At 43.4% G+C, this 18,954-nt stretch overlaps 15 protein-coding genes and 2 non-coding genes across 17 annotated transcripts; 6 read left to right on the forward strand and 11 right to left on the reverse strand.

The window, feature by feature from the left end:
- Nucleotides 1–24: 24 nt before the first annotated feature.
- EHEL_020430 (mitogen-activated protein kinase) lies at nt 25–1,779 on the forward strand (the record flags this gene model as incomplete). Its single annotated transcript, XM_003886733.1, has 1 exon — nt 25–1,779. One exon carries the CDS (start codon nt 25–27, stop codon nt 1,777–1,779), a length of 1,755 nt encoding a protein of 584 aa, XP_003886782.1.
- Nucleotides 1,780–1,851: 72 nt separating this feature from the next.
- Nucleotides 1,852–3,306, reverse strand: EHEL_020440 (TCP-1 chaperonin subunit delta; the record flags this gene model as incomplete). Its single annotated transcript, XM_003886734.1, has 1 exon — nt 1,852–3,306. The coding sequence occupies one exon, from the start codon at nt 3,304–3,306 to the stop codon at nt 1,852–1,854; it is 1,455 nt and encodes a 484-aa protein (XP_003886783.1).
- A 42-nt stretch (nt 3,307–3,348) lies between these two features.
- EHEL_020450 lies at nt 3,349–3,430 on the reverse strand. The gene has a single exon. It is a non-coding gene; the product is annotated as a tRNA-Ser (tRNA).
- A 55-nt stretch (nt 3,431–3,485) lies between these two features.
- EHEL_020460 (uncharacterized protein) lies at nt 3,486–3,767 on the reverse strand (the record flags this gene model as incomplete). Its single annotated transcript, XM_003886735.1, has 1 exon — nt 3,486–3,767. One exon carries the CDS (start codon nt 3,765–3,767, stop codon nt 3,486–3,488), a length of 282 nt encoding a protein of 93 aa, XP_003886784.1.
- Nucleotides 3,768–3,882: 115 nt separating this feature from the next.
- Nucleotides 3,883–3,953, forward strand: EHEL_020470. Its single transcript has one exon. It is a non-coding gene; the product is annotated as a tRNA-Thr (tRNA).
- A 37-nt stretch (nt 3,954–3,990) lies between these two features.
- On the reverse strand, nt 3,991–5,001 carry EHEL_020480 (uncharacterized protein; the record flags this gene model as incomplete). The annotated part of the gene is made up of 1 exon (XM_003886736.1): nt 3,991–5,001. The coding sequence occupies one exon, from the start codon at nt 4,999–5,001 to the stop codon at nt 3,991–3,993; it is 1,011 nt and encodes a 336-aa protein (XP_003886785.1).
- Nucleotides 5,002–5,052: 51 nt separating this feature from the next.
- Nucleotides 5,053–6,597, reverse strand: EHEL_020490 (catalytic protein kinase; the record flags this gene model as incomplete). Its single annotated transcript, XM_003886737.1, has 1 exon — nt 5,053–6,597. The coding sequence occupies one exon, from the start codon at nt 6,595–6,597 to the stop codon at nt 5,053–5,055; it is 1,545 nt and encodes a 514-aa protein (XP_003886786.1).
- A 113-nt stretch (nt 6,598–6,710) lies between these two features.
- EHEL_020500 (uncharacterized protein) lies at nt 6,711–8,513 on the reverse strand (the record flags this gene model as incomplete). Its single annotated transcript, XM_003886738.1, has 1 exon — nt 6,711–8,513. One exon carries the CDS (start codon nt 8,511–8,513, stop codon nt 6,711–6,713), a length of 1,803 nt encoding a protein of 600 aa, XP_003886787.1.
- Nucleotides 8,514–8,585: 72 nt separating this feature from the next.
- On the reverse strand, nt 8,586–8,789 carry EHEL_020505 (uncharacterized protein; the record flags this gene model as incomplete). The annotated part of the gene is made up of 1 exon (XM_059743482.1): nt 8,586–8,789. The coding sequence occupies one exon, from the start codon at nt 8,787–8,789 to the stop codon at nt 8,586–8,588; it is 204 nt and encodes a 67-aa protein (XP_059599465.1).
- Nucleotides 8,790–8,835: 46 nt separating this feature from the next.
- EHEL_020510 (uncharacterized protein) lies at nt 8,836–10,248 on the forward strand (the record flags this gene model as incomplete). The annotated part of the gene is made up of 1 exon (XM_003886739.1): nt 8,836–10,248. The coding sequence occupies one exon, from the start codon at nt 8,836–8,838 to the stop codon at nt 10,246–10,248; it is 1,413 nt and encodes a 470-aa protein (XP_003886788.1).
- Nucleotides 10,249–10,275: 27 nt separating this feature from the next.
- On the reverse strand, nt 10,276–11,019 carry EHEL_020520 (hydroxyacylglutathione hydrolase; the record flags this gene model as incomplete). Its single annotated transcript, XM_003886740.1, has 1 exon — nt 10,276–11,019. One exon carries the CDS (start codon nt 11,017–11,019, stop codon nt 10,276–10,278), a length of 744 nt encoding a protein of 247 aa, XP_003886789.1.
- Nucleotides 11,020–11,101: 82 nt separating this feature from the next.
- EHEL_020530 (uncharacterized protein) lies at nt 11,102–13,447 on the reverse strand (the record flags this gene model as incomplete). Its single annotated transcript, XM_003886741.1, has 1 exon — nt 11,102–13,447. One exon carries the CDS (start codon nt 13,445–13,447, stop codon nt 11,102–11,104), a length of 2,346 nt encoding a protein of 781 aa, XP_003886790.1.
- Nucleotides 13,448–13,671: 224 nt separating this feature from the next.
- On the forward strand, nt 13,672–14,238 carry EHEL_020540 (uncharacterized protein; the record flags this gene model as incomplete). The annotated part of the gene is made up of 1 exon (XM_003886742.1): nt 13,672–14,238. The coding sequence occupies one exon, from the start codon at nt 13,672–13,674 to the stop codon at nt 14,236–14,238; it is 567 nt and encodes a 188-aa protein (XP_003886791.1).
- Nucleotides 14,239–14,332: 94 nt separating this feature from the next.
- Nucleotides 14,333–14,878, reverse strand: EHEL_020550 (ribosomal protein L5; the record flags this gene model as incomplete). Its single annotated transcript, XM_003886743.1, has 2 exons — nt 14,333–14,839; nt 14,864–14,878. 2 exons carry the CDS (start codon nt 14,876–14,878, stop codon nt 14,333–14,335), a joined length of 522 nt encoding a protein of 173 aa, XP_003886792.1.
- A 97-nt stretch (nt 14,879–14,975) lies between these two features.
- EHEL_020555 (uncharacterized protein) lies at nt 14,976–15,269 on the reverse strand (the record flags this gene model as incomplete). Its single annotated transcript, XM_059743483.1, has 1 exon — nt 14,976–15,269. The coding sequence occupies one exon, from the start codon at nt 15,267–15,269 to the stop codon at nt 14,976–14,978; it is 294 nt and encodes a 97-aa protein (XP_059599466.1).
- A 151-nt stretch (nt 15,270–15,420) lies between these two features.
- On the forward strand, nt 15,421–17,577 carry EHEL_020560 (uncharacterized protein; the record flags this gene model as incomplete). The annotated part of the gene is made up of 1 exon (XM_003886744.1): nt 15,421–17,577. The coding sequence occupies one exon, from the start codon at nt 15,421–15,423 to the stop codon at nt 17,575–17,577; it is 2,157 nt and encodes a 718-aa protein (XP_003886793.1).
- A 127-nt stretch (nt 17,578–17,704) lies between these two features.
- Nucleotides 17,705–18,868, forward strand: EHEL_020570 (uncharacterized protein; the record flags this gene model as incomplete). The annotated part of the gene is made up of 1 exon (XM_003886745.1): nt 17,705–18,868. The coding sequence occupies one exon, from the start codon at nt 17,705–17,707 to the stop codon at nt 18,866–18,868; it is 1,164 nt and encodes a 387-aa protein (XP_003886794.1).
- Nucleotides 18,869–18,954: the final 86 nt, after the last annotated feature.

Consider the following 18,954-nt stretch of genomic DNA (forward strand, 5'->3'; position numbering starts at 1 on the left):
TACATCTGACCCTTAAAGGCCCCGATGGAAGGAATCTTCAACAGCAAGGATCTTTACGAGTACCTTGAGGAGCAGAAAGAGTCGGGAATATCGAAGACCAGGAAAATATCTCTGTACTACAAAGCAACATCGAAAAGCGTGGGGGATGACGAGTACTCGCTAAGGATATGGCTAGACTATATCTGGCTACTTATGGATGGAACAAAAGATATGACAGAGGCCAGAGAAACATTCAAGATGATAAAGATGAGGTTCTGTAAGTTTTACAATTACTGGGAAGCATACATTCGGTTTGAGATTGAGGCTGGAAACGAAAATCTTTCCAAAGTCCTGCAGCATAGCGTTGACTTTGTCAGGGTGAAGGAGTTTGGTGAAAAGAAGAGGGTACTAGAGTACCTGGAGTGTGTAATGTCCTGCGTCCTGAACGGGCAAGACCTGTCTGTGTTTTCAAAGTGCCTTAAGGGGAGCCACACAACAGATTTTCAACTTTCCAGCCATTTTGAATCCAAGATAGAAGACTACAGAAGCAAGATTCTGAAGAAAGAAGGTAGGGAATCCGAGGATATATCTGGCAGCGGAAAAGGTTTTCTGCCCCGAGGTGACGGAGTCTACCCGACATTTGGAGAATCCAAGGAGAATCTGTGCAATAGAAACAAAGCCGACGGTAACGGTTCTACTCTGTTGTCTAGCTTTGACCCGAAGCCTAAGGGCTATTTCAGCACGGCCTTCGGAACAATACCTGTCAAATTCGAGAAGGAAGACTATTCTGAGGGAATAACCACGGAAATAAACACAGCCTTGGGAAGAACAAGCCCTGGGGAAAGTAACTCATCTCCAAGGTCTGGGATGATGAGGGCTAGAGAGAAGATAGCTGTAAAGGGAAGAGAGGTCGAAATACTCAAGCAAATAGGAAAAGGAGGAAGCAGCAAGGTGTATAAGGTTCTTCTTGGAAATAACATATATGCCTTAAAAAGAGTTGAACTAGTTGGAGACGAGAAGATGCTTAATTCATACATCAATGAAATAAATCTGCTGTATAAATTCAAAGGGGCGCCCGAGATAGTTGAAATTATAGATCATGAGATAGGTGAGGACTACTTGCACATCTTGCTGGAATACGGAGAAACCGATCTGTCGAAGATCATAAGGAAAGGAGGGCTAAGTATGAACTTCATCAAGGATGTATGGGAGCAGATGCTTCTAATAGTGAAGAGAGTTCACATGGAAAGAATAATCCACTGTGATCTCAAGCCAGCAAACTTCCTGTTTGTTAAAGGGCGTGTGAAGCTCATAGACTTTGGAATATCGAAGGTTATAAGAAATGACACAACAAGCATTCTTTCTGAGGAGCAATGCGGAACAGTGAACTATATGTCTCCTGAGGCTGTTACCCAGAACAAGTCCAAGGTTGCCCGTAGCTCAGATATTTGGTCTCTGGGATGCATACTCTACGAAATGGCCCATTCAAAGCCTCCGCTGCACGAGTATCCTAACCTGATCCAAAAGATTCAGAAGCTGCAGGAGTATTCTGAGTTTACATATTCAAGCAAGAACAAGCTTGCCGTGATGGTCATGAAGGAATGCTTGGTCAGAGACCCAAAGAAGAGGCCAACCATAGATAGCCTTCTCAATCACAGATTTCTCACAGGAGAAATATGCATAGAATCCCTCAAGGAATTAGTTGGAAAGGTCCTTGAGATTAGTGGAAAGGACGAGTCCGATTCTACATACATCGATAAGATAACCGAGCAGCTTTGCGATGCACATGGATGGCATTAGGCATGACACAGGGTCTTTCTATAGGCAGTGCTCGAAAGTTTCATAATAAAGTTTTTAATCACCAAGAGATTTTTATCTCCTTGCAGGGAGAATGTCATCGATCTTCAGAATCATAGAGACTGCTTCTATTGCCAGGGTGATGACGCTAATACTTACCTTTGCAGGCTGAACCACAGAGTCTTCCTTTACCATGTCTCCAGCATGTCCGCTTCTGACGCTGATCCCTACACAATCGTTCTGCTTTAGCTCTTTCCTTAGCTCAGAAACTATTTCTACAGGATAAAGCCCTGCATTTCTTGCCAGGAAGTAGGGAACACCTTCAAATGCCTTTGCTATCTCTCTCAGAACATAGACATTACCCTCCGTGCATTCTGAAAGCATCAGAGCGATTCCCATTTCGATAGAACCTCCTCCAGGAACTAAAAAAGGCTGTTCCTCAAGGCATTTCACAACACATAACGCATCATTCAGAGACCTTTCTGCCTCCTCAACCACCGTGTCATCGCACCCCCTCAGTAGTATTGTACATCCGTGCCCTTTGATCTCCAGCATTCCTTCCACTTCTCCAATTTCAACGTCCACCAGCGATCCAGGACTCAGCAAGTCTATCTCCGAAACCGGCTCCACATTCACTGAATTACAGATGTAGTCTATATCCTTCCTATCCACCGAGTTTACCACCAAGATGTTTAACTGTTTTAGAAAGTGGCTGGCAAGGTCGCTTAATGATTCTCTCAGTATGCTCTTCTGAATGACCAGGAGAGTGCATCCGCTTTTCTTTATCTTTTTGCACATCTCCAGAATATACCTTCTCTCTTCTTGAATCAGCTTTTCCATAAGTGCAGAGTCGTTGATCAGGATCTTACTGTCCATGTTTGTCTTTGGAGCACTTAAACAGAACTGGACAACTCCCAGCTTTGCTTTCTTTGGAATGTCTTTGAGATCACATCCCAACAGAATACTTTTGTATGCTCTGGCATCTTCAAGTCCTCCGCCAACCTTCTTGACAATCCTGATCTTGCTCTTGTCTCCATTAACATACTCCATCCCCTTGATGGCTGCCACTGCCATCTCCCCCGTCGAAGACGCTATTTTGGAACATAGTGCCGTCGACACATTGTTGATGAAATCCTTTCTGTCACACTCGATCTTTACCTTGTCGATGTACTTGAGCCCGATTCTCTTAGCAATTTCTAGGTTGTCACATATAACAGAAGGGTGGACGTTCCTTTCCAGAAGATTGCTGACACTCTCCAGCAAGCATCCTGCAAGAACAACAACACTGGTCGTCCCATCCCCGCACTCCTCATCCTGCGCTGCAGACATGTTTGATAAAATCCCATGGATCGGATGTTGGTTCAGATACTTCAGGATCGTGGCTCCATCGTTAGTTACCACAGTCTTTTTATCTTTCACAATCATCTTGTCTAGCCCCCTGGGCCCAAGAGATGTCGAAAGCGTCTGAAGAAGAGACTGAGACGCTTGAAATATCGACGCTCTGACCTGATTAAGTCTTTCTGCAGCCATTGGGGATCAAAAATTTTCCCTGTCATATGCAAAAAATAGCGTCGACAGCGACAGGATTCGAACCTGTGGGGACAGAGTCCATCGATTTCGAATCGATTGCCTTAGACCACTCGGCCACGCTGCCTTCCTCCAGCTTCACCGCAGAGCCCAATCTTACACCCCGCACAGGACATCTAGAATCATCTTTGCCACATCATAAAACGAAACTTATCAAACGGCTGCCAGTATCCTACATTCAAATATCTGTCTCCAAGATAATATCCGTTCATGTGTCTTATGGCCCTCCTAGCACTCTCCACTCCATCATATACTACGAAAGCAGTACCCATTGTGTTCTTCTCCACTCCTATTCTTATCTGTATTATTGTTCCATACTCTTCAAATAGTTCCATTATCTTGTCCTTCGATATGTCCCCCGGTAAGTTTCGAATAAACAGAATCTGTGTATCTATGTGCTCCATCCCAACCCCACATGTCTTGCTTCATTTATTTCTACAGAGTGAAAGTTATATATCCAAATCTTTATTGAATGCTAGTACGCCTAAAACTATGCCGACTAACCGCGTGTGCTTCTAAGGCTTGTTAGTTTAGTGGCAAAACAGCTGATTCGTAATCAGCAGATGCGAGTTCGATTCTCGCACAAGCCTTTACTTTTGTCAAATCCATCCATAGATATACTTCTCCTTACATTCTTATTTCATACCTCCCGCTAGACACGCCATATCTGATCCAAAAACACACACCAGGATCTCCAACACATTCTGCTCTTTCTATCTTTACTTTTGCATCCTTCCATTCCTTGATGCAGAAACTAATGCTTATGGGCCTCAAGTCAGAACAGTCTTCGAACATTTCCACACGATAGCTTATCTTTTCCTTTCTTACAACCTCCTTCATGAATGTCCATCTCAGCAGATCGTTCTTTTCATCATACACGCTCTTTCCAGAGCTATGGCTCCTCACAACCTTGGATGCTTTCTTTGGAATCGGGAAGCATACCTCAAGCCAATCAAATTTTGTCGCACTTTGACAGCTCAAAACGTATCCTCCATCCGCCTTGGAAATCATCAAAAAAGGCCTCTCTAGGTTACTGCATGAGTACCTGACAGCTTCCGTCTTGCTTCGGTGTACCCTTACATTCACTCTTATTCCTTCAAGCCCTTCAGATCCCTCCCCAGCACTTTTGTACGTAATCACAGAGGACTTTGCTCCGCATATGTCAAACTTCACTCTTCTCTCCTCCCCAAATACACCATTAAGATAACATCTTCCATCGGTTCTGTTCAGTATAACATCCTCACCATCAACAATAACATTCATGTCCTCAGACACATCGAGGTACATATTACTGCTCACTATGGGTGGAATGAGCCTCTTCTTTGCATCAAACACCACAACACTCTCCTGTCCGTTTACAATTCTAAGTAGTGTAAAATAGTTTTCCAAAACACTTTTCTCACAAATCCTTCCCAGCTTCGCCTCAAGCTTTCTTCTCAGCCTCCCGATATATTCCATCATAGAGAAATCGCTTATAAGACTATACAAAACACATATCTTGACATCATTTATCGCCGTCTGTAGCATTCGGGTCCCTCGTGTCTCATCCACAGGATACTTCATTCCCTTCACATATCTGCTCGGATCCCCATAAAGAACCCTTTCTCCCTCTCCAACTATAAATATCTCCTCTATCATTAGTTTTATTTACTTCGTCAATATTCAACACTCTTTATCTATTTTGATCAGCTATATAAAACCATCACGAATACTCCTCAGGAAGGGAGAGATGCTTTTCAAATAGTGTTTGAGTTTCATCGGAAGGTCGTCGTCAATAAGAAGCACACTCTCCTTGTATCTGACCGCCAGATCTTCGCATAAAACCTCAAATCTTTCTCCACTATTCATCAGAAATAGGAGATTGAGCCCGTCTCTAATACACCACCCAACATTTTCGATGTAATCATAGTGTGTCCTCATCCTTATACTCATATCGCTCACTTGTGACACACATGACATGGAGAACTGCTGATGTGAGGAACAACCCACTAGTATGGGCGTGTCTCTTGTATACCAGCATACACCCCTGTCAATTACTTCGCTTCTGGCCTTTAGCCCTGTGATAACTTCGTACAGAAAATCGGGAATGTCCTCAGAACACACCTTCTCTTTACCTTTAAAACTCATTTCATATCCTTTGTCTTTTGTTCTCAAGGTAAGCTCTTCCGTGACATATGCAAATCCCCCAGAAAACATATAATAAAACTTGTCTCCACCACTTTCTATTATTATTTTCGGTGTTCTATCCTTCACCATCTTTACGTTTGCAGTAAGCAGGCTTAATGCCTTCAGGTCTCCATTCGTAATAAATGCAGGCTCAATCTCCTCAGACCTAATAAACACAGAATATCCAAATATCTCGCCACATAAGCATCTTGCATCTGGATGTTTTCTTACCCCATGGCCGTTCTTCTTACTCCTGGCCACTATCCTGGCATCCCCCAGCTCAACAGAATCTCTGGTCTTCTTCACCATTCCGTACCTCGTGCTCTTCTCAAAGGAGGGAAGACATCTGAAATCCTCGCATCTCGGTATGAATCTACTGAAGCTTCTATGCATCAACGCCTCACTTGCGCTGATTCTCTTGGTCTCATCCCTCTCAAGTAGCCTTCCAAGAAGGTCTCTGAGTTCTTCAGAACACTTCAAGGCACCCAGAGACTCATAGAACTTCTTCTTCGTAAGTAGAACATAAAATACGATCCCTGCCGACCATATGTCAACACTCTGAGTATACTTCCTTCCGTCAATCACCTCGGGCGCAAGGTAGTCCATCGTTCCACAGAATTCATGCTTGTTGTCCTCTACGTAGCATGAAAGTCCAAAGTCACAGATCTTCACAGTGTTTCCCTTCAAAAGTATGTTCCCTAGCTTCAGGTCTCTGTGTATAATTCCCATCGAATGGATGTGTCTTAGCCCACACAGTATCATCCTCAGTATCTTCAAGGCTACATTTTCATCAACCTCGTATTCATTAAGAAACGAAACAAGATTCAAGTCGCACAGCTCCTCAACTATATACACATGGTTCTCAGATTCAAACTTGTCAACAACCTTAACAATATTTTCGTGTTTGACACAGTCCAGCATCCTGATCTCTTTGTATGCCATGTCACCCGCCTTTCCTCTTCGCGGAGTTATCTTCACAGCCACATCCTCCCCAGCCGTGGATATCCCGCCATACACAGTACTCGATGCACCCTCTCCAATCACACGCCGAAGCCTATACTTCTTCATCCCCTTAAAATCCCTATCCAAATAAAAGCTCCAAATTCTAAGTACCTCGGGAAACAAATGACAAAATAACGTCGTTTATTCTACTAGTCTATCCATACAGTCCTAGGATACAATCATCTGAAATGCTTCTCATAATCAATCAGAGCTATCCGAGTACATCTTAAAGGCTTTTCCCCACAGACCTCGTTCTCGCAACCTTTACTTCCTCCACTTCCTCCCTCATACATTCTTTTGTCTAGTTCTAGGTCATAGGGCTCCAACACCTCACATCCAAACTCGGAAAATAAAGCCTCCTCAATGCTGGAATAGCGGCCTTTGTATAATTCCCGAACCAGCTGTTCGTTCAAAACCTTCCTGGTGTTCAGGAGACACAGTATCTTGTAATGGTCATCTCTAGAAATGTCATGCTCAACAAGGTCCATCAAGAGATACAGTATGTCCTTGTTATCAGTCTCGTGGAAGAGCACCCGAAGCCGCCCCATAACCCTTTCCTTTATAAAAGGCTTCAGCGTCCGGGCCATGAAGTAATCCTTTGTCAGGTACAATATCTTGCAGCAAAAAGACATAGATTCATCCCCCGTGTAATTCAAAAGAAGAGTTATGAATCTCGTGCTGGGAACACAGTTCGAATGAACAACAAAGTATCTTTGGATCTCTCCAAACATGGTGACCTTGAGGTTTCGTGTATATTTGTTGGGCTTCCGCTCCTGAAAAATCTTCTTGAGGAACCTATAGAATATGTCCGATATCGGCTTACATTTCTCAAAATACTCTCTTATGTATGGAATTATAAACAAAAACTCGCCGTCCTCTTGGGAAAAGAACATTTCAAAAATACTGAAAAAGCTCAGGACTATCTCCTTCTGGTTCAGATGCATCACATCATACCTTTTCAGGACACCCGTGGCTTCTCCCACAAGAAATTCACATTCCTTGACCACACTGCTATTGTCAGATCCTTCCTTTCTGCATAACCTTCCTCCCCTTTCCAGGATATTCATGTTGACCTGGAGAATGATCTGAGGATAGAGATTCGACTCAAGATATTCTGTGAGGATTCCCACACAAGACTTCTTTATCCAGCTCGCATGCTTCAACATGTGATAGATAAGACTGTTCCCGCTAATGATGTTTGCCTTTCGAGCTACAAGTCTGAATATCTCTGTTCTCTTTGCACTATTCACCTCTCCATGCTTCATAAGAGATCCCACAAGCCATTTATATTTCTCGTCATAGTAGATCCGGAGAATATCTTCCACCTCCATGAGCGTATGTATAACCTCCAAAAAGAAGTACTCAAACCTAGCATTGGATATCTCTCCTCTCCCTTCACATATGCTCCTCTTGGGGCTATACCGGCCGCCTACATCGTCAGAAGAACCACTAGCCCCCGAGTGCATCCTCCTTCCAGTGTTCTCCACATAATTATCATCACTCATCCCATATTCAATAGTGGCAAGCCCCCCAGCTGCTTTTGTCGCAATAAAAAGAATCTTTTGGATATATCTCTCACTCTCATATGCTCTAATCGGCACAGTCTTGAAGAAGTGTATAAATACATCTAGGAATTCCTGGTGATCAGAGTACTCGAAGTTGCCGTCCTTCTTCAGTTGCAGGATCTCCTGAATCACCCCTGCAAATATCCTTATCATCCGTGACTCATAGCAAATGGACACCCCCCTCAGCTGATCAATAATTTGCCTCAAAACTCTTGACCCGGTCTTAAGCCTATGCGTGACTTGCACCTCCTCTCTTGCCCTTGCCCTTAGATAGTCGAGCGTGCTTGGTACAGTGGACGTCTTTGACTTCAAATATGTTATAAGTCTTGATAACTTCTCTTCACCCATGGTTCCTGTTTTATACACGTCGTCAACCATCTGGAAGTGTTTTTCATAACCAAACAATGCTCTTAGCATCCAAGGGGGGAAAGATTTGGCAGTAATGAGCCTTGTCCTTTCCTACTCAATATGCACAGAACTCTAAACCTTTCAATGCATAGATCCATCTTTCCCCACACCATCATATATCTCTCTTACCTTTTTCTGCAGATCTTCGTCAGCTTTCTCCATGTCCACAGCAATCTTCTCTATGGCCTTCTCTATCTCATTGTAATTATACTTGATTTCTTCCAGTAACTCCTTCTCGATGATCTTAATCATTCCTTCGGAGTTATTTGTATTGCTAGAAGTCATAGGGGCCAGGAACTCTTCAAATTCTATCATTCAAATAAGCCCTAGAATGGCCTTAGTAAAGCGGATCACTTCCAGAAATAAGTCTTGCTACATTCTCCAGGCAAATGAACAGACATTCCTGCTGGACTATCCATCAAGCATCTGCGGAATGTGCTTTTCCTTCCCCTCCTTTACCAAAGGGCCCAAGCCCTTGAAACTTATTCTTCCAAAGTTTGTGGATGACATAGACTACATCTTAGTCTCTAGGTCAGACTCATTGGGCGTGCTCTTTCTTGAAAAGGACATCCCCATATACATCACGGAGCCTGTGTTTGAGCAGATCTTGATAAAATATCGCAATCTTCTCAGGCTTTCTATCCACTATGAAGACGAAGAAGAACACGGTATTTCCATAGAAAATGCAGACATTGAAAGATTCAAAAGAAATGCCAGGTTCATTAAATTCAACGAAAAATGCCATTTCGATGATGTTCTGGTCACGCCAAGGCCGGCAGGAACATTCATCGGCTGGACAAACTATCTGATCGAGCTAAGCAACAGGAGAACAATATACTACCTCTCTTCTCTGGCAAGTAAGCCTAGGTTTTCCCAGGAACCTGGCAGCATCTCCTCAGACTATTTGATCATCAACACAGACAAGCCCCCCTCTTCCCACAACATAGAAGAGTTTTCTGCCTACGTTAACAATCTGGGATTTGATGTTGCAATCATTCCTTTAGAGATGACAACAATGCTCATCGAGGTTCTACTCCACATATTGTTTGTTGCTCAAGAAAAAGGTGTGACCCCAGTATATATTGTGTCCGCGGAGTTCAACCGCTTTCACACAATCATCAGCATCGAGAATGAATGGCTGAGCAAGGTGTTCTCATCAATTAAAGACCCCTTTCCAGTCAGATCATATAGAAGCCTCCACATAGTGGACACAATCGATGAAATATCGGAGATTACTGGGCCAGCAATAGTGTTTTGTGACCCCTTGGAGTTTAGCCTTTATCCGCATCCCATATTCGATACTCAGAAGGTTATTTCTATCAATGGTGCAATGCCGTCAGCCGATGCCTACTACAATCTCAAGCTCGAGCTGGACTTTAGCGAGATTTCATCTATCCACACAGGTACAATAATATACAACCCAAATCCCGGTGAATATCTCTACATTGAATCTGCATCCAGTTATCACTATCTCACAGTGGATGGTAGCGATATCCAGGTATATGGAAATGAGATATATTTGAATGGAAGGCTAAAATTCAGTGACAAGCATGGCTTCCGGAAGAAGATGACATTCAATCAGAAAAGGTGCAAGCTGAGCGAGTTATTCACCAGCAACACGTTTTTTTACAATAAGGGATCATACTACTTTCCTCAAAAGGCCATCAAAGTCACAATAGAAAACAACAGAGCCACAATGGAAAGAATCGGCAAACAGGGCAAATCTAAGGAGTCCTTCAAATGAACAAACTCTCTTGCCGGCACAAACATATCATATCTTATTAAACACGTTCTTTTTCTCACGAAGCTTACCCATCATCTCTTCTTCTGATCCTCCAATAAGTATCTTTCCTAGGTTAAAAAATGGATTATATTCTATTTCATCTCTAAGCCTCAAGAACTTCATTTCCTTTATCCTTGAAGGGACAGGATAGAATTCCTCAGTAAATCGAATGTTTTGGCTGTTGTAGTCATGTCCATATAGTAAAATGGCGTTGTGATCGACTCTTTCTCTTACCTTTCTGATGGCATGGCTCATCTGTGTAGGCGTTCCTTCAAAGAATTTCCCGCATCCAAGAAAGAACAGCGTGTCGCCTGTTGCAAGAAACCTCCCATCGACATAGTAGCAAAAGCTATCCATTGTATGGCAGGGTGTATACAGGCATTCTATCTCAACATCTCCAAAGTAGAACTTGTCTCCACACTTACATACACAGCCCTCAAACCCAGATATTCTTTCTGTAGTCGGGCTGTTCTCCATTATGTATGGAATCCCACCCGAGTGATCCCAGTGTTTGTGTGTGGTAAACAGATAAACGAGCCTCCTCCTTCTTGCCATGTCCTCAGGCATATCAAGAATCTCTCTTTCATTATAAATTCTCTTTTTGAAATTGATGCCCAAGGCCTTCAGAAGCACCTTTGGGCTGCATGCATCAATGCAGAATGCAGCATCTCCCTCATAGAATAGGTGCATGTAATTATCTCCTACAACTATGCTCACAACCTCAATACCCATGAATCTATGGACTCATTATTTTTATGTAATAACAGAAGGTGGAACTATACACTTTTAAATATTTTATTGGGTGCCCATCTGCTCATATCTCTCCAGATATATGGGGCGTGTAGATTAGGTGAGGCTCCTTAAACCCTCTGAGGAACCGCTGCCCCTGGTTTATATACATAATTCCCGAATGCTTAGTCCATACACAATGGCAGCAAAACACTCCAACGCCAAGATTCGCAACACGTGATGCTTTACTAAGCACAGGCCCATAAAATCTAACATGGCTGCCTGCTATCCTTGTGTAGAAAGTCCCACATGTTATTCCTATACCAACATCAATCTCCAGGCACCTTAGCATTTCTTTGACCTTTAGGCCCCACAGGCAGGCCTCCACTCTATCATGAAATGCAACAATCCATATCCTTGAAAAAAACTCTATTCTGGTCCCAGAAAATATAATACTTATCATCTTCATTATATTTGCCACATTTCCAATAACATACCCGTGGCTCCTATCCCTTGGGAGAATCCTGCAGAATGCAAAAATGGGGTTTGGATTGAGGAGAAGAGTTCCATAGAACCGCCTCGTGCTGCTTTTCAGCACAAAGTTGTAGTTCTCACTCCCATGTATCGAACTTTCATTGCTTTTTTTCTTGGAAATACTTTTGATTGCATCCTCATATGATAGCTTACAAGGAAGGCTAGTCCTGGATATTAGCCTCACACCCACGCACAAGTCTTTACATAATCCAGAGGTGCTGGAAATCGCCGTTGTCGCAGACAGAGCGCACCGGTGGCCTATGAAGTCCAGGACAGAGTCCAACCTATTCTCAATTGTGTCCAGTATATCAAGCCTTGCAACATTGCCTTGAAAGTCACAGAACACCGGAATGAAGTGCCAGTTCCCGACGTTATCATATATCTCAACAACTTCGGGATCATCAAATATCTTAATCTCTGCAAAATTCGAAAATATAAAGCCAACTCCTCTTCCGTTGAGGATCACATGCTTGGATGTTGTCATACATAGTGCATACTCAGGCCTAATACTTCTGGAAAAAAGCATCTTCCTAAGAAGGTAGCAAAACCTCCACAGGTAAGTATGAGGATTACAGGTTTCATCCACTTCTGACTGGATGGCCTTAAGCATCTCAAAAATGTCGATTTTCGGATCATGCACAGATATAAGAAACAGTCTTCCCTCCACTTCCTTTGGGTCAATCACAAACCTTTCAACCACCCTTCCTTCCCCCCTGCACTGATGCACATGACGCCTTGGTTTCTTCCTTTCTGCACCTTTCCTGATGCTTGTGCCTTTGAGATTCAAGTATTTCAGCCCATGCCTGTTAGAAGCCTCGAGATTCACGAGTGGGTTGTAGGAAAGGTCTAAATGCTCTAATCCACCCCACTCACTAAGATCAAAGGCAATTATCTGGTTCTTGGATGCATCGAGAAACTTAACTCCCTTGTTTGGTAATGTATGTACAAGATTTCCAGAGATATCTAGATACTCAAGAGATGGGAAAAAAGGAACCTCCTCTATAAAATTGTTCCTGGCCTTCAGAACCCTTAGCCTCTTTGCATCAAATGACAAGCACCGCATCCCGCAATCATTAATGCTCAAAAAAACAAGGCTCTCGAACTTTCCCAGGCTAACTCCTTTTGTTCCATCTATAGTTAACTTCTTTGTTATTTTCGATTCCAGCATCTTCACCATTGTTCGAGATAGATCCAGTACTCTTGCCTCTGCACGGCAGAATTCTAGGGGATTATGGCTTAGATTCAGGCGTTGGTAACGAAAGTCCTCGAAGAATCTGGTCACTCTGTTGTGCGACACGTTGAAATTTAGTGCTTTCATCCTAATGACGCGAGAAATCTTATTGTGCGAGAGATTAACTGTGTTGAAGTATCCGCGAATACACAACACCCCAGATATGCTGTTGTGGCTCAAATCCAGGTACTTCAACCTCATTGTCGAGAGGTCGGGAACCTTCTTTATCTTGCAGTTCACAAGACTCAGCTTTCTGAGCATGTTAAGCCTTGATTGATCTCTCAGTATAACCTTTGTAAAGGATGTGCTTACCGCAAAGTCTCTGGGATCAATAATCATCAGTCTTCTCAATCCACAAATCTTTATGTCGTTCCCATCCTTGTATAGGCACCTGAGGATAGGCTTGTCACCATTTTTGAGCATCTCCATGCCCTCCTCACAGACTAGCCCCAAGTTCATTTTCCTTTCAAACTTTGCCAATATATCTGCTGTTTTAGAAAAGACAGACCCAGTGTATTCGTATCTCTCTCCCCCAGAGCCATATATCGGGATGGTTAAGGCAAAGTCGTCTAACCAAACAGTTTCTGTGGAAGGAAGGTATCTGATTCTAGTAGATGTTATTCTTTTCAGCGTCTCGATCCTTTGGACTTCTAAGCTGATTTCCATAAAGGGGCTCTCCTTTAAATCTTGTAATGTAAGGCTGTCTCTGGTCTCAGTTCGTCACACGTAGGCCACAACTAGTCACAATGTACTCTTCACTTACACAAGGCGGCCTGCTCTGAGGTGTATGTTTGGCATCCTGCCACACGTCTAAAGTACTCCTTAGACGATTTTTAAGGGGAACCAGGCGTCTATTAAGACCTACAAATCACTTTTGTTTTGAGCCCCTCATGGACAAATTCCACTTCTTGGCCATAAAAGCATTGTTAACATTCATCTGCACAACGACGGTGCTTGTGCACGAGGGTTCTTTCAGGCCATGTCTGTGTATGGCTCTATTGCTTGCAACTTCATTTGATGTAGGTGTAATGCTCTATTTCCACATGAAAAGAGTGGAGTACAGGAAGAAATTCTTGAGGAAAGCATACGATCCTGGGCACAAGACCCTTATTGCTTTTGCCCTTTGTGAGGTTTCATCCATAGTGCCATTCTATTTCATGGCAGGATACTGGAAATCCATGGTGGCAAATGTTGTATTAATAGCCAGCCTTAGCATTATTCCCATGCTCAACTCTTCGGGTAGAAGAACAATTCAGCTGGAGCGCAATGAAGAGTTCTTCAAGATAGGGTTTCTTAAGATAGAGCACATTGAGGATGGCGATGTATGCTTAAACAAAGGTGAGGTGGTTCAGATTCTAGACCACACTGGAGGAAGCACCATAGTCAGGAAGTCTGATGGAAGGGTCTTTACAATAGAAGATTCCTATATAGACGATGGAATCGACATTGTCCTGTAACTCTATGATTAATAATCGACAAAATCTCTAAATAAAAATAATACTAGATTCGAAAAGAGATGTAAACATGGAATGCATACCCGTCCAAACCCGTTTATTCAATTAGAACGCCCTCGAAGTTCTCGACAAACCACTTCTTGGCATCTTCTGCATAAACTCTCTGCTTGTTTCCAACTCTTGATCTGCATCTTTTTCTCTTGGATACTCTGTCTCCAGGCCTTGAAAGAACAACAAAGAAGTCCATTCCAAAGATTCCAATCGTCGGGTCGTACTTCAGCCCAAGATCAATGTGCTCTTCAATCCCAAATCCAAAGCATCCATTGTTGCTGAAGCAGCTTTCCTTAAGCTCGTACTCTTTAACCCTTAGCGCAGTGTTAAGAAGCTCATAGGCCTTCTTTCCAGATACATTGACGTGGACTGCAATCTTCTCGTTTCTTCTGATCCCAAAGTTCCTGATGGTCATTCGGGCCTTCGAGGTCACAGGCTTCTGCCCGGTCAGCTGCTCAAGAACCTTTGCTGCTCTGTCGAGCTTCGGCCCGCTCTCTCGTGCACATATATGAATGGACAGCTTCTTAATGCTTATCTCTCTCATTGGGTTTGTCTTAAATTAGCCTTCTCAACTTACTTTCTTCGATGACATTTGGGGATCAAATTTTTTTCGTTCAAAACCATTACAACCGGCCTCTTAATAATCTAACAGCTTTAATAGTATCACCCAGAGATTCTGCATATACATGTCACTCTCCTACAGGCCCGTTCATCTTAATAAACCATTTCTTGTCCAGGACCTCACGGATGTATATAACGTTTCCTTCCTTAGCTCCAACACCGATGTCTCTTCTTGAAGGCACTGCCTTCAGGGGAAACATCTGGCTTCCGTTCTTGAGGTACCAAGATCCATCTTCAAACTTCACGAGCTTTGTGTTTGTGCGGCCCTCTCTGTGCCTCACCTGAAACGTCTTGACTTCCTCATCTCCATACTCACTGGGATCAAAAACAAGCCAGCCAGGCTTCTTCACCAGAAAATGCATAGGCAGGGTCCCAGTACACAAAATTTAATTCTGCTACCCGCAAGAAGTCCTTGCAAAGAAACATTCCTTGCTCAGTATGCAGATATGGCTGACTCCCATCAAATACGGGATGCCTCTAATTTACATACCGATGAAATGCCCACCCCACAAAATGGAGCACCTGCTGAACGATATTCTACAGAACCCCAGAGGGCCCTCCGTAGGATATATAGAAGAGCGCCTGGATGGTGTTGACGGGCAGCGCGAGTTTATAGAGCTCTTGAGGAGTGGAAACGGAATCGCATTCACCTATATGAAAACAAGGTGCAAGGAATGGATTGAGAATCCGAAGCGGGTCGATATGATACACAATTCCCATGACGTCTTATTCTCGCTGATCTTCAGGTCCTCAGAGCAAAACTTCGGGATCCTCTGCTTCTTCTTTGAGACCCTTTATCTCTATGGTGCAGCCTGGGATGGGCTAGTCCGGGACTTGTGTGCAAGTTCAAATGAGAGGAGCCTAAGAGTCCTGAACCACATGTTCAACAAGTATAGGGTCTGCCCAAGGAGTGATGCCTTGTATGGGGAAATAATCGGCAACATAGAGCTGTGCCAGGATATATTCAAGAAGGCATACTTTGAGTCTCTTTCTGAGGACGAAAATATCCTTGGAATGTTTCACTCTTTGGTGTTTCAGGATATCCATCCCTTTTTCGAGAACAACGCAGATAAGTTCATAGGGTCTTTTTGTAAGCTTTTGCGTAAGAACGTGCTTCAGAAGGATGTGTGTGAGATTTTCAACCTCTTTGTGACGAAGTATCCTGAGTGTGTCGATATGACCAGAATCCTAGGCGTTGTTCTAACGACGATAACAGAGTTTGATTATTTGAAATACAGTGTTCTGCTCAACATTGTGAAAAGGAAGAGCTATCCTGTTCTCTCCAAGTTCTCGGCTGCACTTGCGAATGCAATAAAACTAGGTGCATATGTGACTGAGAACGAAATTGAGGAAATGAGCGAGGATGTTCTGCTATACTCAAGAAATCTTCTGAAAGGCTATGACGTGAATAGAGGAATAATAATCGAAATGATCGGGCATCTAAAAAAGGTCTTTGGTGATGGATGGGAAAGAGCACTTATTGACGATGAGGCTGCTACACCGATGGATGAGGAGAGACTGATATTTTTGTGCATGGCCCTGAGGATGAGGTTTGAGCAGGCAGTCAGTAGATGCATTAGTACAATTCGAAACAGCAAGTCCATAGGGTACCTTGGAGTTATCTCCTTCCGATATTTATTATCTGTCGATAGCCAAGCAATTATTGATCCCGAGTATATCAGCCGAGGAAACCCTGCATCGTTTCTTGCAATGGCATATCTGAGTAAGTGCGTTGAGGGATGTGAGTCCTTGGCATCCCTCGAGTCCTATTCGGCAAAGTATGCAGAAGGAGATCGAATGGCATGTGAAAAGATAGGCGGGATTGAATGCTGCACAAAAATCATAAACCAGTTGATGGCGTTTCTTGAAGGAAGCATCGAGGATGAGTTCTCTTCACAGCTGATTCAGAGAATGATTAGAATCAATCCTTCCTTGGTAAGTCCTGGAGTTGTAAGATTTATTGACGGGTTTGTGTGGAAGAATGTTAGGAACATCAACTCACCCCAGGCCTATGTGTATCTACTTGATGTTCAGGGACTTGTCTTTTTGAAGACCGGAGATAATGCCTGGGCCCTGAATCTGGTGCAGACTGTGCTTAGTGAGGAGATATTTGAGATATACTCCTCCTCTCTGTTTCTTCTTGCCGTTGTTGTCTTACACTCGTCTGGAGACTTCTCATCTGTTGTAGAGATAATAAGGCAGGAAAATCTGTGGAAGACTAAAGAGCTCTTGCCAAGCATGGTGTGCCTCACAATATCTCTTTTCAAGACGGGATATTGTAGCAAGGAACAGGTGGATTATATCGTCAGGTACCTGTCAGAAATCAGTATCCATCATGCCTATGTCCTTCTCAGCAGTACTGCTGTTTCGGGAAATTACATCGAATGGATTAAGGGAGAAAACGTGGAAGAGGAGTTTATTCTTGCTACTGCCCTAAGGTGCAGAGGGCTGATCGACACTGAGATGTATAAGGGAATATATGCCAAAAGCCTTCAATACTTCAGGGAGAATTTCATAACAAAGAGAAATGCCAGGCGGGTTCTTCGGGGACTGAAGCGGGGGGCGGAAGACTTTGGAGAGAACGAAGCTTATGAAGTAATGGAGAGGAACAAGCATAACATTGGATACGAGAACATCCCTTTCAGTGTGGCGGTGGCCTTTGAGCTTTAGACAGCATGCTTTTTCTGTGCCAGCCTTTCTATTTTATGGAAATAAACAGGATTGACCTTCTTAGAGTATGTTTGCAGCTCCTTGCCAGAGAAGGATTATTTTATGGCGGAATAAGCCCTTAATTGCAATGTTTCAGCCGGGCATTGAAGCGTATCTAGATGCCATAAAGCAGCAGTATGACACGATTATGGCCGAGAATAGGTCTCTTAGGCAAGAGAATGTTCGGCTTGTAGAGGCAAACAGCCAGTATGCCAGGAAGATCCAGTACTATACAAGTGTTCTGAATAGGCAGAAGCATCCACTATCCGATGATCCCGAGACAGCATTTATAAAGCCTTCTAAATATCTTAAGAGAGGATGTGACTGGTACTGTGATGGAGACAACCTGTGTAAGGTCAGCGTCTGTGCAAGGGTAGTGATGCCTGGAAAGATAACAAATGCAGTTATAAGTTCGTGTGGAAGGTTTGTGGCGTTTGGATGTGGATATAAAGTGTTCGTTATAATGGAGAATGTAATATGGTTCCTGAACGCCTCCTCAGAAAAAATGGAAAGATATGAAGAAAGGATGTGTGAAGGGGAAACACAGGAATATAGAATATGCCCTATGGACTTTACTCAGGACTCTCTTCGCCTATATGCAGCAGACGGAAAGGGAGGAGTAAGGGTATGGAATCTGGCTAGCAAATTGCAGGAAGGATTACTGAAGTCCTGTGACCCGATAGCTCTCAAAATAGTTAGAGACATGATGTTTACTACTGAGTGGGATAAGACTGTGAATGTGTATAGTTTGAATGAGAAAATGCTTAGTTTGAACTCTGGAGAGGAGTTCAGCGGGCCTATGGCTGTGAGTCCTAACGGGAGCTTTGTATATGCAGTTGTGAACAGAAGCAAGATTCTTATTCTTGACGTGAAGGCCGAAACGACGTACCTGACGAACACTAATGAGGAGCGGATTCTGGCAATGTCTGTTTCTGGCGAGCGCATGATGATGTCTGCCGGAGGATATGGACGGAATGTTGGGCTTTACAGAATAAAGCCAGAAAGACCTTCGTGTAGATGCCAGGATGCCATTGAGCAGAAGGGAACTGTTCTTTCGCTAGGGTTCATTAGAAACCATCTGTTGGTGGGGCAGCCTGAGGGTGTTATAATCTGGGACCTGGAGGAAAAGAGAAGTATGAGGATACAGATTCACGAGTCCAATGTAATCGGTATATCCACATCTAAGAACTTCTTCACAACAGTCGACAACAATGGAATTCTGCGAATATGGAGGTACAACCCTGTTGAATAAACGGCCCTTTGCCAACATCTAACTTTAAGACAGGTGCTCCTAGAGACTTATTATTAAAACGTTTTTTGGTCTCTCTACGCACGGTG

This window comes from Encephalitozoon hellem, chromosome II (genome assembly GCF_000277815.2).
Source record: "Encephalitozoon hellem ATCC 50504 chromosome II, complete sequence".
Classification (NCBI taxonomy): Eukaryota; Fungi; Microsporidia; family Unikaryonidae; genus Encephalitozoon; species Encephalitozoon hellem.